Genomic DNA, 13479 nt, shown 5'->3' with positions numbered 1-13479 from the left:
CATTATCTCACCCTTACCGTTGACCTACACCCCACGCAGGTTGTAAATGTTTCGAATGTATTATAATTACCTGTCTCTCTCTCTTGCAGGAATCGTTTATTGTATGATGACTATATAAATGCTCACCTGGGTTACGATATTTAGAGTTGTTCAAATTATATGAAGAATTCCAAAGGATGCAACTTTATCTAAAGGTGAACATTCCGTCCTTTTTCAACAAAAGCGGAATTTTGGAAAAATACATAATAACATAACCAGCCCTCTATTTTAATAATCATACTCTCACATCAAGATAGTTGTCGAGGGGATTAAAACCAAAACAACTGTGTATTAACGTATGCCTAAATAGATTAAAAATGTGTTTAAGAAACAAAGAATACACAATTTGCTATCGTATAACTTTAGTGGATTTGACCTTAGCTCTCCCCCACCCACTATACGAGATAAGATAGCCAAAAATGATATCTTATAGATGGGGAAAATAACTTTTATTTACTTTAAACCAAGTGGTTTGAGCGATTAGGAACATACAGATTGACATACAGAAAGACCAAGAGGTAAATATAAAATATTACAAATCTTCATACATGAAAATAAGGTATCGGACTCAAATTGAAAAGGCATACCTCCTTTATTTAAACTCCATTTAAATGTATCCCGTGATACCCTGCAGCAATGAACATGGACTATAATGCCCTCGGTACTTCTTCTGTCTGTGATGTTGACCTCCTCCCCTAAGATACGCTTAATCAGGGTTGTTTTACCCACACCCAAGTGCCCCACAACCATTATGCGAATATTGTAGACTCTTACTTCCCCATCTTTCAGCGCCTCTTTGAACAAACGAATTGATCGGGCGTCCATTCTCAAAATTTCTACTGGGATCGCTGCAGTGTCTAAAAGAGAAACATTGTTTGAACTGGTATCAGAGTCATCACATAAGGTCTCACTGGATAGTTTCGTACTTTGACACCCCCTAATTTGCAAGGTACATGGTATGAACCTAATTATCACAAGCGTAGCATTTATAATCTCACACATACGCTACATATGTAATGTGGTTTAGATTTACTTTGAGTTAGGCTTGGAAATGGGTTGGCTTGTTGGTGACTTACGTATTTACGTGTGTCTGCTAGAGCGGGAAGGGGCGTGTTAGAACCCCGGCCGAATCATAGCAAAGAGATATAAAAGTAGTACTAGCCACTGCCTCTCTTGGCGCTTAGCATTAAGAGGTCAGTGTTAGGATTGGTCGGCCTTGTCTAAGGATGATGTAACTGGAGAGGACACTATGATATATCTCTGAGACAAAATGTCCCAGTGCTAGACATCGCTTTAAACTGCTAAACTGCATATATCGTAGCGATAAGACCGAAACAAATTAGTAAAGCTACATTAAAATTACAGACCAAAGACACATATTAGATGTATTTGTGTGTCTTTTGTTCTACACTGGTGATCTCCTGCTTTTATTATTGTGATGCCAAAGGATATCAAAAATACATTGGTAGTTACCACAGAAAGACCGTGAATAATATGTCTTCTTATGCGTACATTATGTTCTTTTGCATTACTTATGAGACAGAGAAAACGATGATTTAATTGTATACATGTTTATACTTTTACTGGTACAATGATTTAACAAAACATGGAAAGAGAAAAATGTCATATAATTTTTTATATACGTTTTCGACAACAAAAACAAAAACATCAATAATAATAATAATAATATTCTGGACTCAGTACAGCGCATTATCTTTAGAAGCTCTAAGCAGTATTAAATAACACATAAAAACATTCATACCGATAAGAATACACAAAATATATATAATAAAATTACGGAACAACAAATGCCAATAATAAGGAAGGAAGAAAAATATATTAAGTCTTTAAGTTTGATTTTGTTTTCAAAATAGTGAGGTTATAAGAACACTCTTGAATGAGATCATAGTGCACTTCTATCTAAGTCCTACGGGCAATTCGGTCCAAAGAGCTGAGACTTAGTACGCAAAATAACGCTGTCAGTATGATTTCGCATAAATAGTGTTAGTGATTAAATGTTGAGTGTTCGAAAAGGAAGGCGAGTCTCTAGATGGGGTGTTCATTAGGAAATTAAAATGGATCGGAGCCAGAATTTTCGTTGAGTCTGGGTCGAATTGGTAGTCAGTGAAAGATACAGAAAGGGTCGCGATTCTCAGTTATTCGTGCCTAAATGATGACTCGAGTAGCCGCATTTTAAAATTATGAAGTTTTTGTAGTTGATGTTGAGACGAACCAGATATAAGTGAATTACAATAGTTTAGTCCTGAAAGTGCTAAAGGCATGCATTTGTTTTAATGGCATAAGCCCAATGAAAATTTGGAACGGAATGGAGCTGACGCGTTTCAACTAAAGGCATGCAACCTTGTATATGTCCATTATATGTTTGTGTAATGAGAACCTACTGTCAAGAGTGACATCAAAGTTTTTTACTGACTGTGCAAATTGAATGTTAGTATTGCTGATGACTACTATTTGAGGTAAAGGATATGAAAGTCTGTGCGTGGTGATCATCATTCATTTTCAGTTTGTTACATGTAGACCATGACTTCATGTCAGAAACGCATTATATGGTAGCCTCAGCTTCAGTTGGACAGCACGATTTGTGTATTTGAGTATCATCCGTGAGACTCTGGAGGTCGCTTTCTGCCACTTGAGAGCGGCTAGGTGTTTGTAATGAAGAGAAATGGAACGAGAACAAAGACTTGAGGAAACACAAAACACAGATCAGCTGTGCTAGAAAGTTTTCCTTTAACGCATACACGTTGTGGTTTTTGTTCACTACGTAGGATTTGAACCATAATAAGGCTGTTTCGTGGATATCAAACATATACTGAAGACGGTAGTGAAGGAATATATAATGATATATTACGTACAATGCCGCAGACAATTTCACGAGGGTGAGGATTGTAACATTTTCAGTATCAAATGCAAAACTTTTGAAAACTGATGGGCATTACTCATATGAGAGAGAAGTATTGATAACAGAGGTTAGACGAGGAAATATTGACTCTAAGCACTCAAGCAGCCATGGCGTCTGACTCGAATCGAGTTCACATGATTCTATAGCTATGACGGTTAACAACATTATTTTATGCATCTTACCGTTCGCTGACTGCCTCTAGTACAAAATACCTGTTTGACATCACCCTTCTAGATAACTATGTCCCTTTCCTCACAATTGTAATCTCATTATACTCATTATTTGCACGATCGAAATCATATGGATAACTTTGTTTAAAATACCAGGGTCCAACGTCCTGGAACGAAGTGTCCATTGAACTTGGACATAGTGACAGAGTGATCCCATACAATAGTGTTCTAAAACTTTACCTCTTTTGGCTCTAGGAACAGATTTAGCAATGCGTCTTTACCATTCATTATTTACAGCTTGTTTTTATGTGTTAAATTACCGTATTTGCATTTGTAATATTGTCTTCATTGATGTTATTTGCGTTAACTACTACTACTACTACTACTACTAATAATAATAATAATAATAATAATATTATTATTATTTATAAATTTACAAGTTCTGAAACCATGCCTTAACTAATCTCACCCTTTGAAGATAAAGCTATAAAGGACGCATTTAATACTTCTCATTATTTCAATTTGTACGTTTTTTTTGTAGTATTTGCTGTTCAGTTTATATGCTAGTATGCTTTGTTTGCAGAAAATTGTAACATATACACCTTCATGATTTTCACAACATCCGGATCCATCTTTTTCATAATTCGTATTTTATTCAATACAAAATTACTAGAAATATTCATTTTAACTGCTCATCAAATCAAATTTAAGTGTACCTTAATTATGATTCTTGCCGTGTTGCTATTTTTGTGATGAATGTAATTACTTTTCCGCGATTAATATACATAAACGCTATCAATTCATTAGTACATGTAACAAACCCTTGACAAATTTCATGTTTTCAGTATATTTTCCGTATTTTGTAATACCTATAATAATTATGCTGTTACATCACACGCTAAATTCATGTTAGGTTCTTATATACCTCATTTGTCGTAAACTCTACAACCGCAGTTTAATTAAGGTTTTGTATTGTCTTGCCAATAAAGATTTTGGCGGGTATCCACTTAGGTCAACCGTTTTTAAATGTCAAGATTCCTACAATTATAATCGATAGTATGTTGGATTGTAATGATGTACCTTCTTTACGTCTCCATTCAGTAGGCGTTTATACAAAAAGCCAAGCCAGTTAATGTAAGTGCCACAACACCTTAAATATAATGTTGCAATGCATGTGTATTCACTAAAGTTTTCACGCGTAGGATTAAAAGAAACGATAAACTATACGAATAAATATATGCAATATATAATACCTCGTGTCACTTTTCAAACAGACGATTATTTGGTCATGTTTGTGAAAATAATCTTAGCAGTAGTTTTAAACAAACGTTTAAATCAACCGATAACGTATTTTTGGGATCCAATTAATACTGCAAAAACCCTATACCCCAAATGCACATGCATATGAAAAATACCGTATTGTTCTGTTTAACAAGAACAGCATAGCCTACATTTATACATAAAATTCTAGATCAGCCACACCATAAAGTAAAAATAAATAACTTTATGGAAGGATTGTGCTATTGCTTCTGTCAATTAAAAGACTTCGAAAGAATGAACTCAGCGAACATGATTAACAACGCTCACGAGTTGTTATTTCTAGTTTCCTTTTCATGAGGTCAGCAAGGTAATTGGAAACAAGTATACATTTGTATTTATCTTTCTGCGTGTCAATGTTAAACATTAAGTAAAAACTGTTGATTACCTTGTGTATCCCTCCACTCTATGCGGAATCTCGAGAGGTCATTGCTTTTGAAGCTTGTTACGATGAATTCATCTTGATTTCCTTCCAAATAAATAGCAAGAGGAAATGGGGAAATCCCTTCTTTAAACACAATTACTGGTTCTCCTTCTTGTGACACTAGGTGAATACAGGCAGGGTAACCGCAATTGCAAACATATATGTAGCCCTTGCTGTCCACACAAAGCCCCCTGGGGTTAGCTAGGTCACTATGGGTATAGGTAAACTTGTGTTTCCCAGTCTTCGTTTGATATCCGTACACTCCGGTATTCAGACCAGCATAACAAGATATGTAAACATCACACTGATCATTACTTGTACACAAGAAACCACCAAAACCTTTGTATTCGCATACCCTTCGTATGGTCCCAACCTCTCCGTCTAAAACAGAGAGAAGACACCAGCAAAACATCTGCTGGTATACACCGCTTAGTACAAGATTACATTGAGATAGTAGGGATCGCATTCCATAACATTCGTCCAGCTTTGTTTGTATTCTCCTCCCCGGTTTAATGACAGTCGACGATTCGGTTGATTCAACATACATTATTTGAACAGTTCCATCATCTAATGACACGGCAAATTCAGATTCGTTCCCATCCAATACACAGACATCCCAGGGTCTTGCCCGCAGTTTTTCGGATATAGCAATCAAAATTCCAGTATCACGGTGATACATGCGTACATTATATGCAGTATCATGGCTGTCTATCAACAAAAGACGGTTGCAGGATAAACAAATTATGGCAGTGTACCAGGGCTGAGCATGGCCACCTAGGGGATGAAGTGAGATACATTTTATCATATGTGTGGTTTCTTATGCACTGCATAATAAGAACAAAGCTACACATTGTGAGTCATTTCGACTGGTGTAATTGCTATTCATACTAAATTGGACGATATATATATATATAATATGCCTCACTACTTCATATGGACACGCGGTATTGTAAGGAAATATTGGAACTAGCGTGGAAATTGGTGACCATGAAATATTTATATATGGGAATAGGTGGCTAGGATTGGCTGATAATTAAAGTTATTTGTAGGAAAAATAATATTTTGAGAGATTATCCTAGTAGTAGCTTAAAAGAAATAGACATTGTTTTCGTGATGGAATATCAGTCCTTGAACAGTCTTGAGTTTGGAACCCTGGTTACTGATGTGTGTGATGTGATTTTGATTTTTAACGTAGCTTTAACATTTTTTCAGTCATATCGCTACGATGTCTGCAATGTGGCAGTTTATAGTGATGTCTAGCACTGGGGCATCATGCCGCAGACATGTAGCATGATGTCCCACCCAGTCACATTATCCTGACACCAGGCAGACCAGTCCTAACACTAACCTCTTAATGCTGAACGCCAAGCGAGGTAGTTGTTAGTACCATTTTATAAGTCTCTGGTATGACTCGGTCGGGGATCGAACCCACGACCTCCCTCATCCGAGGCGGACGCTCTAACCACTAGGGCACCGGAGCGGTAATGGTTACTGAAATTAGTATATGACTCTATTGTGCGAAATTAAATGCAAATATTTCAAACACATGTCCATAATAAAATGCCACGACTCATCATTTTCTCTACACAGAATCTGTAATCCAGGTTTCGTCTACACTGACGAATATAGGTTTGATGATGAGAAGTCAGAAATTTAAAGTTATTACATTTTGAATATCATGGAGTTATTTAGGTTTACTATGGAAACTGATTTAGCACCCTGACCTAATGTCTATGATAAATACAATGAGTAAAAAAGTTTGTATGTGTCAAATAACTCTACAGTGCAGGAACACATCGAACCTCACCACTATCAATGGTACCGATGAAACAAGAGCTCTTAATCGTACACTTTATAACGAAATATGATCTACACATAGGAATTCGCTGTAGTGTGCAATTGGAAGAATAATACAAAATTAAAATATGACAAATATACATTATTATATTTAAGTCAGGCTTTTAACATATGTTTGAAAGAAGGTTTGGTAAGTAATGCATATTCCAAACATTTGCTACTACATTTACAGAAATTAATACACAGAGAAAAAACAAAAATATTCAAAATGGCACAAGCTTTCAATTTTTACGCGTATGAATATACTGCCCACATATGCATAGATAAGAAATATAGCTCGTATACATGATTAAGGCAACAATGCACACATATGCATATATAAGACATATAGCTCGTATAACACGATCAAGCAAACAATGCACACATATGCATAGATAAGAACAGTCACAAGTATAAATCGCGCTTCATCTTCCTGCTCATCAATGATTTATCGAAAATGAAAATTTTAAATTCCCCAAAATCTGGAACAATATTAATTTCGTCACTCTATCTCAAAGGTCATACCTTATGTTTTCAAAAGTTCTACTTCCCTATCATTAAACCTACATACCTGATTGTGCTATCCGGTATGAATATGAAACAGAACCGACCGGATGACTATAAAGCTTAAAAGAGGTGTTAAGTTGATAACGAATGTACTAGAAACAATTGTTTTAACCCATATTTATCTCAAATGTAATCCACTTGCCTGTTCATGTATCTTTAAACTGAGGTTAGGATTAATAACACTATTTAAATTGAGGAAGACTAGTGGAAACTATTTATTTTATACAAACAAGGCTCAAAGCTAATAACAGAATTTAAACTGAGCAAGTCGAGTAGAAAACGTTTTCTTCATAATCTCCAATTTAGTGGTTGTTGTGGTATTATCATAACAGGATTTTAATATGGTGACACTTTCATCAGTCTGCTTTGCATAAGGTCTAATGTAGTGGTTGTTGTGGTATTATCATAACAGGTTTTTAATATGGTGACACCTTCATCTGTTTGCCTTTCATGATGTCTAATTTAGTGGTTGTTGTGGAATTATCATAATAATTTTTTAATATGGCGACGCTTTCATCTGTCTGCCTTTTATAAGCTCTAATTTAGTGATTGTTTTGGTATTATCATAACAGGCTTTTGATATGGTGACACTTTCATCTGTTTACCTTTCATAATGTCTAATTTAGTGGTTGTTGTGGTATTATCATAACAAGTTTTTAATATGGCGACGCTTTCATCCGTCTGCCATTCATAAGGTCTAATTTAGTGGTTGTTGAGGTATTATCATAACATGGGTTTTAAATGGTGACACCCTCAGCTGTCTGCCATTCATAATGTCTAATTTAGTGGTTGTTGTGGTATTATCATAACAGGTTTTTAATATGGTGACACTTTCATCAGTCTGCTTTGCATAAGGTCTAATGTAGTGGTTGTTGTGGTATTATCATAACAGGTTTTTGATATGGTGACACTTTCATCTGTTTGCCTTTCATAATGTCTAATTTAGTGGTTGTTGTGGTATTATCATAACAAGTTTTTAATACGGCGACGCTTTCATCTGTCTGCCATTCATAATGTCTAATTTAATGGTTATTGTGTTATTATCATAACAGGTTTTTAATATGGTGACACTTTCATCTGTCTGCCATTCATAAAGTCTAATTTAGTGGCTGTTGTGGTATTATCATAACAGGATTTTAATATGGCGACACTTTCATCTGTCAGCCTTTCATAATGTCTAGTTTAGTGGTTGTTGTCATATTATCATAACAGGTTTTTAATATGGCGACACTTTCATCTGTCTGCCTTTCACAAGGTCTAATTTAGTGGTTGTTGTGGGATTCTCATAACAGTTTTTTAATATGGTGACACCTTCGTCTGTTTGCCTTTCATAATGTCTAATTTAGTGGCTGTTGTGGTATTATCATAAGAGGATTTTAATATGGCGACACTTTCATCTGTCTGCCTTTCATAATGTCTAGTTTAGTGGTTGTTGTCATATTATCATAACAGGTTTTTAATATGGCGACACTTTCATCTGTCTGCCTTTCATAATGTCTAATTTAGTAGTTGTTGTGGTATTATCATAACAGGTTTTTAATATGGCGACACTTTCATCTGTCTGCCTTTCACAAGGTCTAATTTAGTGGTTGTTGTGGGATTCTCATAACAGTTTTTTAATATGGTGACACCTTCGTCTGTCTGCCTTTCATAATGTCTAATTTAGTGGTTGTTGTGGTATTATCATAACAGGTTTTTAATATGGCGACACTTTCATCTGTCTGCCTTTCATAATGTCTTATTTAGTGGTTGTTGTTGTATTATCATAACAGGTTTTTAATATGGCGACACTTTCATCTGTCTGCCTTTCAGTTAGTTATTCAGTCCGTTGATGCTCTTAAGTCGATGAAAGTTAAAGTTCTGTTCTAGATATTACGGACTTTATTCTCCTTCTTCGTTTTCTTCGTTTTCTTATTCTTATTATTATTATTATTATTATTATTATTATTATTATTATTGTTATTATTATTACCATTAGTAGTAGTAGTATAATTATTATTATTATTATCGTCATCATTGTTATAATTATCACGAACTTTGTCATATTCAATATATCAATTATATTAGTATTGGCTTTCCAGGAGAATTATTAGTAATTAATCACAATGTAACATAAATCTATCATTTAAACCATCACAAGTCAAACTATTGATAATAAGGATAACACGTGTTGTTCTCTAGCCACCTAAGGAGATCGTTAAATAAATGTGAAACATATTATTGATTAAATAAGCGAATAATCTGTTACACTACCTGCTGGTTCCAGATTCCCAAGTCGGACAAGTTTAATGTCATCATCTGCCATAGCTGCAGCTGCTGTTCAGGCTGCTATTCTGCTGCTCTTCCAGGACAATTGTTTTCACTTTTATTCAGTAACAGTGATTCTGACATGACGTAACTTCATAACCAAGACAGTCTATAACAGTGATACTGACATGACGTGACTTAATAAAACAATACAGTCTATAACAGTGATACTGACATGAATTGACTTCATAACACAATACAGTCTGTAACAGTGATTCTGACATGACGTAACTTCATAACACAATACAGTATGTAACAGTGATACTGACATGAATTGACTTCATAACACAATACAGTCTGTAACAGTGATTCTGACATGACGTAACTTCATAACACAATACAGTCTGTAACAGTGATTCTGACATGACGTAACTTCATAACACAATACAGTCTGTAACAGTGACTCTGACATGACGTAACTTCATAGCACAATACAGTGTGTAACAGTGATACTGACATGACGTAACTTCATAACACAATACAGGCACCAGGCTTTAGATGCAAATTATTAGCGAACAAGTAATGATCCTAAGAAATATTATTTTACCTGGACAAAAACACTGTCAATGGTGAATCTTTTCAAATGTTAAAGTAGACGCTATTGCTCAAGGCTTTTGTTTGAAAAAGAATATTAGTTTGCAAAATTATTTACATATATATCGGCTGATCAATCAGAATATCAGATTCACACCTATAAGATTCTCATTAATTCTAAACTGAATCTTGAAATTAAGAGATTTAGTATCAGGCAATGTCAGTACAGAACCGAAAAGTCAAACATGATTATCCCGCCTGAAATTATCTAGATTGTAAATTCATACAGAACCAGAGCTGTATATCCTGGCCTTGATTAAGCGCTACTAAGACCGTACATGCATGCAGAATCAAAAATTGTATATCCTGCATGAGACACTCCACCACCAAGACTTTAAAAGCATACACAGCCAGTGCTGTATATCATGACAGATGCACAGCACTACGAAGACTAAAATCATACACAATCAGTGATGTATATCCTGCATGAGACACACCACCACCAAGACTCTAAAAGCATACACAACCAGTTCTGTATATTTTGACAGAGACAAACCACCACCAAGACTGTAAACACAATAGTACTACCGAAACTGACGAAGACCGAGCTTTGTAGATTCTTCCTTAGCCGTGGGTGTCTCTAGCTTTGTTTAACGATTTATCAAACATAGTGTATCATATCGCCCCTCTCAAAAGTGTATACATGTGCATAGTTCAAAATAATCGTCTCGCCTGGTCCTTATGGAAAAGACGTTGCGCGTCTAGTGGAGATGCCATTTCCTGTCTGCGTTATCAAGGTTTCAAAGACCAAAAACGTGACCAGCTATGAAAACTGTCTTTATATTGAAATAAAGCACATGTCGAGGAGAGTACAAAAATATAAAGCAGGAGCAAGAACAATACTTAAATACAAAGATTGTGGTGGAATAATTAAATTGGGTGTCACTTATATTCGTCCATGTAGCATATTTTGACCGGATCGCAAAGGGTAAATTTGAACATTAAAGCTTAGTATAACAAATATAGTTGCCAAAGGTTTTTTGTTTTGCAAGTAAGTTAGCAGGCGTTGTGTGGACCATTAAATCAAGCAGCAACAAATATTTTGCAGGTAATTAAAACAGTGAATTAAGGCTATTAGTTTTGAAAGAAATGTCATCATTATGTATATATATGTGTGCCATGGAAATTCATTCTCTGTATCTAAGATTATGAGGACTGATGATACAAAGTGAAGAAAATTAAATGTTTACTTTGTCATGATTGATCAACAAACGAATGGAGTCATCAGCGGTAAATACAAATATTTAACCTCTGTTTACATATAGACGGAAAATAATGTGAAATAAAAAGGTTATTATATACAAATGTGGAAGGACCGCAAACATGAACTCCACATTTTGGGTCACAACTTTATAAAATAATTATATCTTTACAATCAGTTAGTTGAGTAACACAAAATTACTCCAAATACGCTCTGCTGGAAAACGACACTAGAGAGTTAAATTGTATAATCAAATCAGGTACGAAGTGTTACAAAATGATGCACGCTAGTGTAATGTTTAAAAGACCGTAGATGACCCGTTGAAACAGCAGTTTTACTGGATAATGTTTGCTGACCGAGGCCAAGACGAAACAGAGAACTTTTAGAACGCCCTTTCTAGCCACATTATCGTGTTATGAAATATTACCGGCAAGCATTCTCAAATACCCATATGTGTGTGTGTCTGTGTGTATGTGTGTGTGCGCGCACGTGTGTGTGTGTGTGTGTGTGAGTGAGATGTTTTGCAAGGCAATGCTGTTCACTCGAAATTAGTGAACCTTAGCTTTGTTCTTGAATAATCTAGTTTTAAACACCACAGTTCCATTCAACTGGTTCCTGTTTAACTCCTCTGCTTTATCAGCTTATCGATAGGATGATATAGTCAAATCTCGACCAGAAGTATATATATCCGACAACTGGTTCAATAATTGTTCCTGAGATCACTTATTGCTTAATATGTTCATGTAATATGACTTGTTTCTTTTTGCATGAATATATATCCTATGTTGCACGACCTCATGTCCGCTTTCACCAGAAACCGTCTGGTTATGACGCCGAGAATATGAATGCGATGGGGTGATAATTGCGTGAACAATTCTGACAAAGACTGCAAACACTTCCGATTATAAGTGTAGAACATGCTATAACTTCTTTCTAAAGTGTCATAACATGTGTATCAGAAATATTTGCAGATACACTTTATAAATGGCTTAGATGTCCGAGTACCTCAGACCCTGATCTGTACGACAATTCAAACAGAGGGCATTCCCAGGGTTCAGATTTCGTCATCGTATCATCATTTCCTTTTCTGATATCGTCACTTACCTAGGATGATGGTGTAATTTTATGAAAACAAGTTTTAAAGGCAGTTTAGCCCGTGCCTTATATGATGTGTGCATACAATCATCAGATATAAACTTCTATAAGTATGCGAAATAAAACGGAACAGACAACTAAAACAATGTTTTCACGATTTCAGCTGAGGTTGACTATGTCCCTGGCTGTATTGACTAGCTAGGTAATTCCGGCCAGATAGGAACACTAATGAGAAACAATGATTAATTTCAGATGGAAAAAAATAATTTAAAAAGTCATTTGATTTCTCATGAATTAATGTGAAATTTCATTCTTAATATATTTAGTGTGTGTCCCATGCACCCGTTCAACCCTCTTTTTCTCATCTACTTGGACTGTGTATTAACTAAAATAACTGTCACTAAACTGAAAGGAAAATTAAAATACACAGAACTGCTTCATCAATGTATGTATTGCAAGTACCCACTTGTTTTGGCGGAAATGCTTACTTGTTTTGGTCGGAATTGCTTACTTGTTTTGGTCGGAATTACTCACTTGGTATATGCGGAATTATCCACTTCGTATTTGTAATTAACCCATTTAAATTGATTACATAAAACAACCTTTGGTCTTGTATTTATAATTTTCTCAAATGTTACTTTAAAAAACCCTGCAATTACAAGTTACAAGAATGTTGACTCCTTACACGAAGTTGTTCATTTAGCTCACACTTTCATCGACAAGGCAAAAATGCCTTTCTAAGTCTAGGTCCACAGCTTGACTTAAATATGGGTAAAAAAATGCACCACTGTTCAGTTGCATCCAAATATTTAGCTCATACTGACCATTCTAGATGTTTAAAATGTTTTAAGGTATAATGTACATATACAATGTAATTTGTTAGGAAAATTTCGAATGTCATGACAGCGTACCCCCACCCACTCGGATTGTTTATCATTTTTTCATCTACATAACTTTGAGTATTATATCATCTCATGTTTGTCTTTCTTTTTAGAGTCGAATTAGGTAT

General features: G+C 35.2%; 1 protein-coding gene across 1 annotated transcript in view; it reads right to left on the bottom strand.

Moving 5' to 3' along the window:
• Positions 1-9578, bottom strand: part of LOC149773270 (uncharacterized) — a 68228-nt gene extending 58650 nt beyond the window's left edge. The window contains exons 1-3 of the mRNA XM_089946542.1: positions 9527-9578; positions 4835-5644; positions 627-896 (exon numbers count right to left, since the gene is read on the bottom strand). Of these exons, the coding sequence (XP_089802668.1) occupies positions 627-896; positions 4835-5644; positions 9527-9578 (1132 nt within the window). The remainder of the gene's footprint in view (positions 1-626; positions 897-4834; positions 5645-9526) is intronic.
• Positions 9579-13479: the final 3901 nt, after the last annotated feature.

This window comes from Sinohyriopsis cumingii, unplaced genomic scaffold, assembly GCF_028554795.1.
Source record: "Sinohyriopsis cumingii isolate HCF-2022 unplaced genomic scaffold, ASM2855479v2 utg000721l, whole genome shotgun sequence".
NCBI lineage: Eukaryota > Metazoa > Mollusca > Bivalvia > Unionida > Unionidae > Sinohyriopsis > Sinohyriopsis cumingii.
The sequence above is the reverse complement of the archived record's forward strand: the minus strand, read 5'-3'. Positions and strand labels throughout refer to the sequence as shown.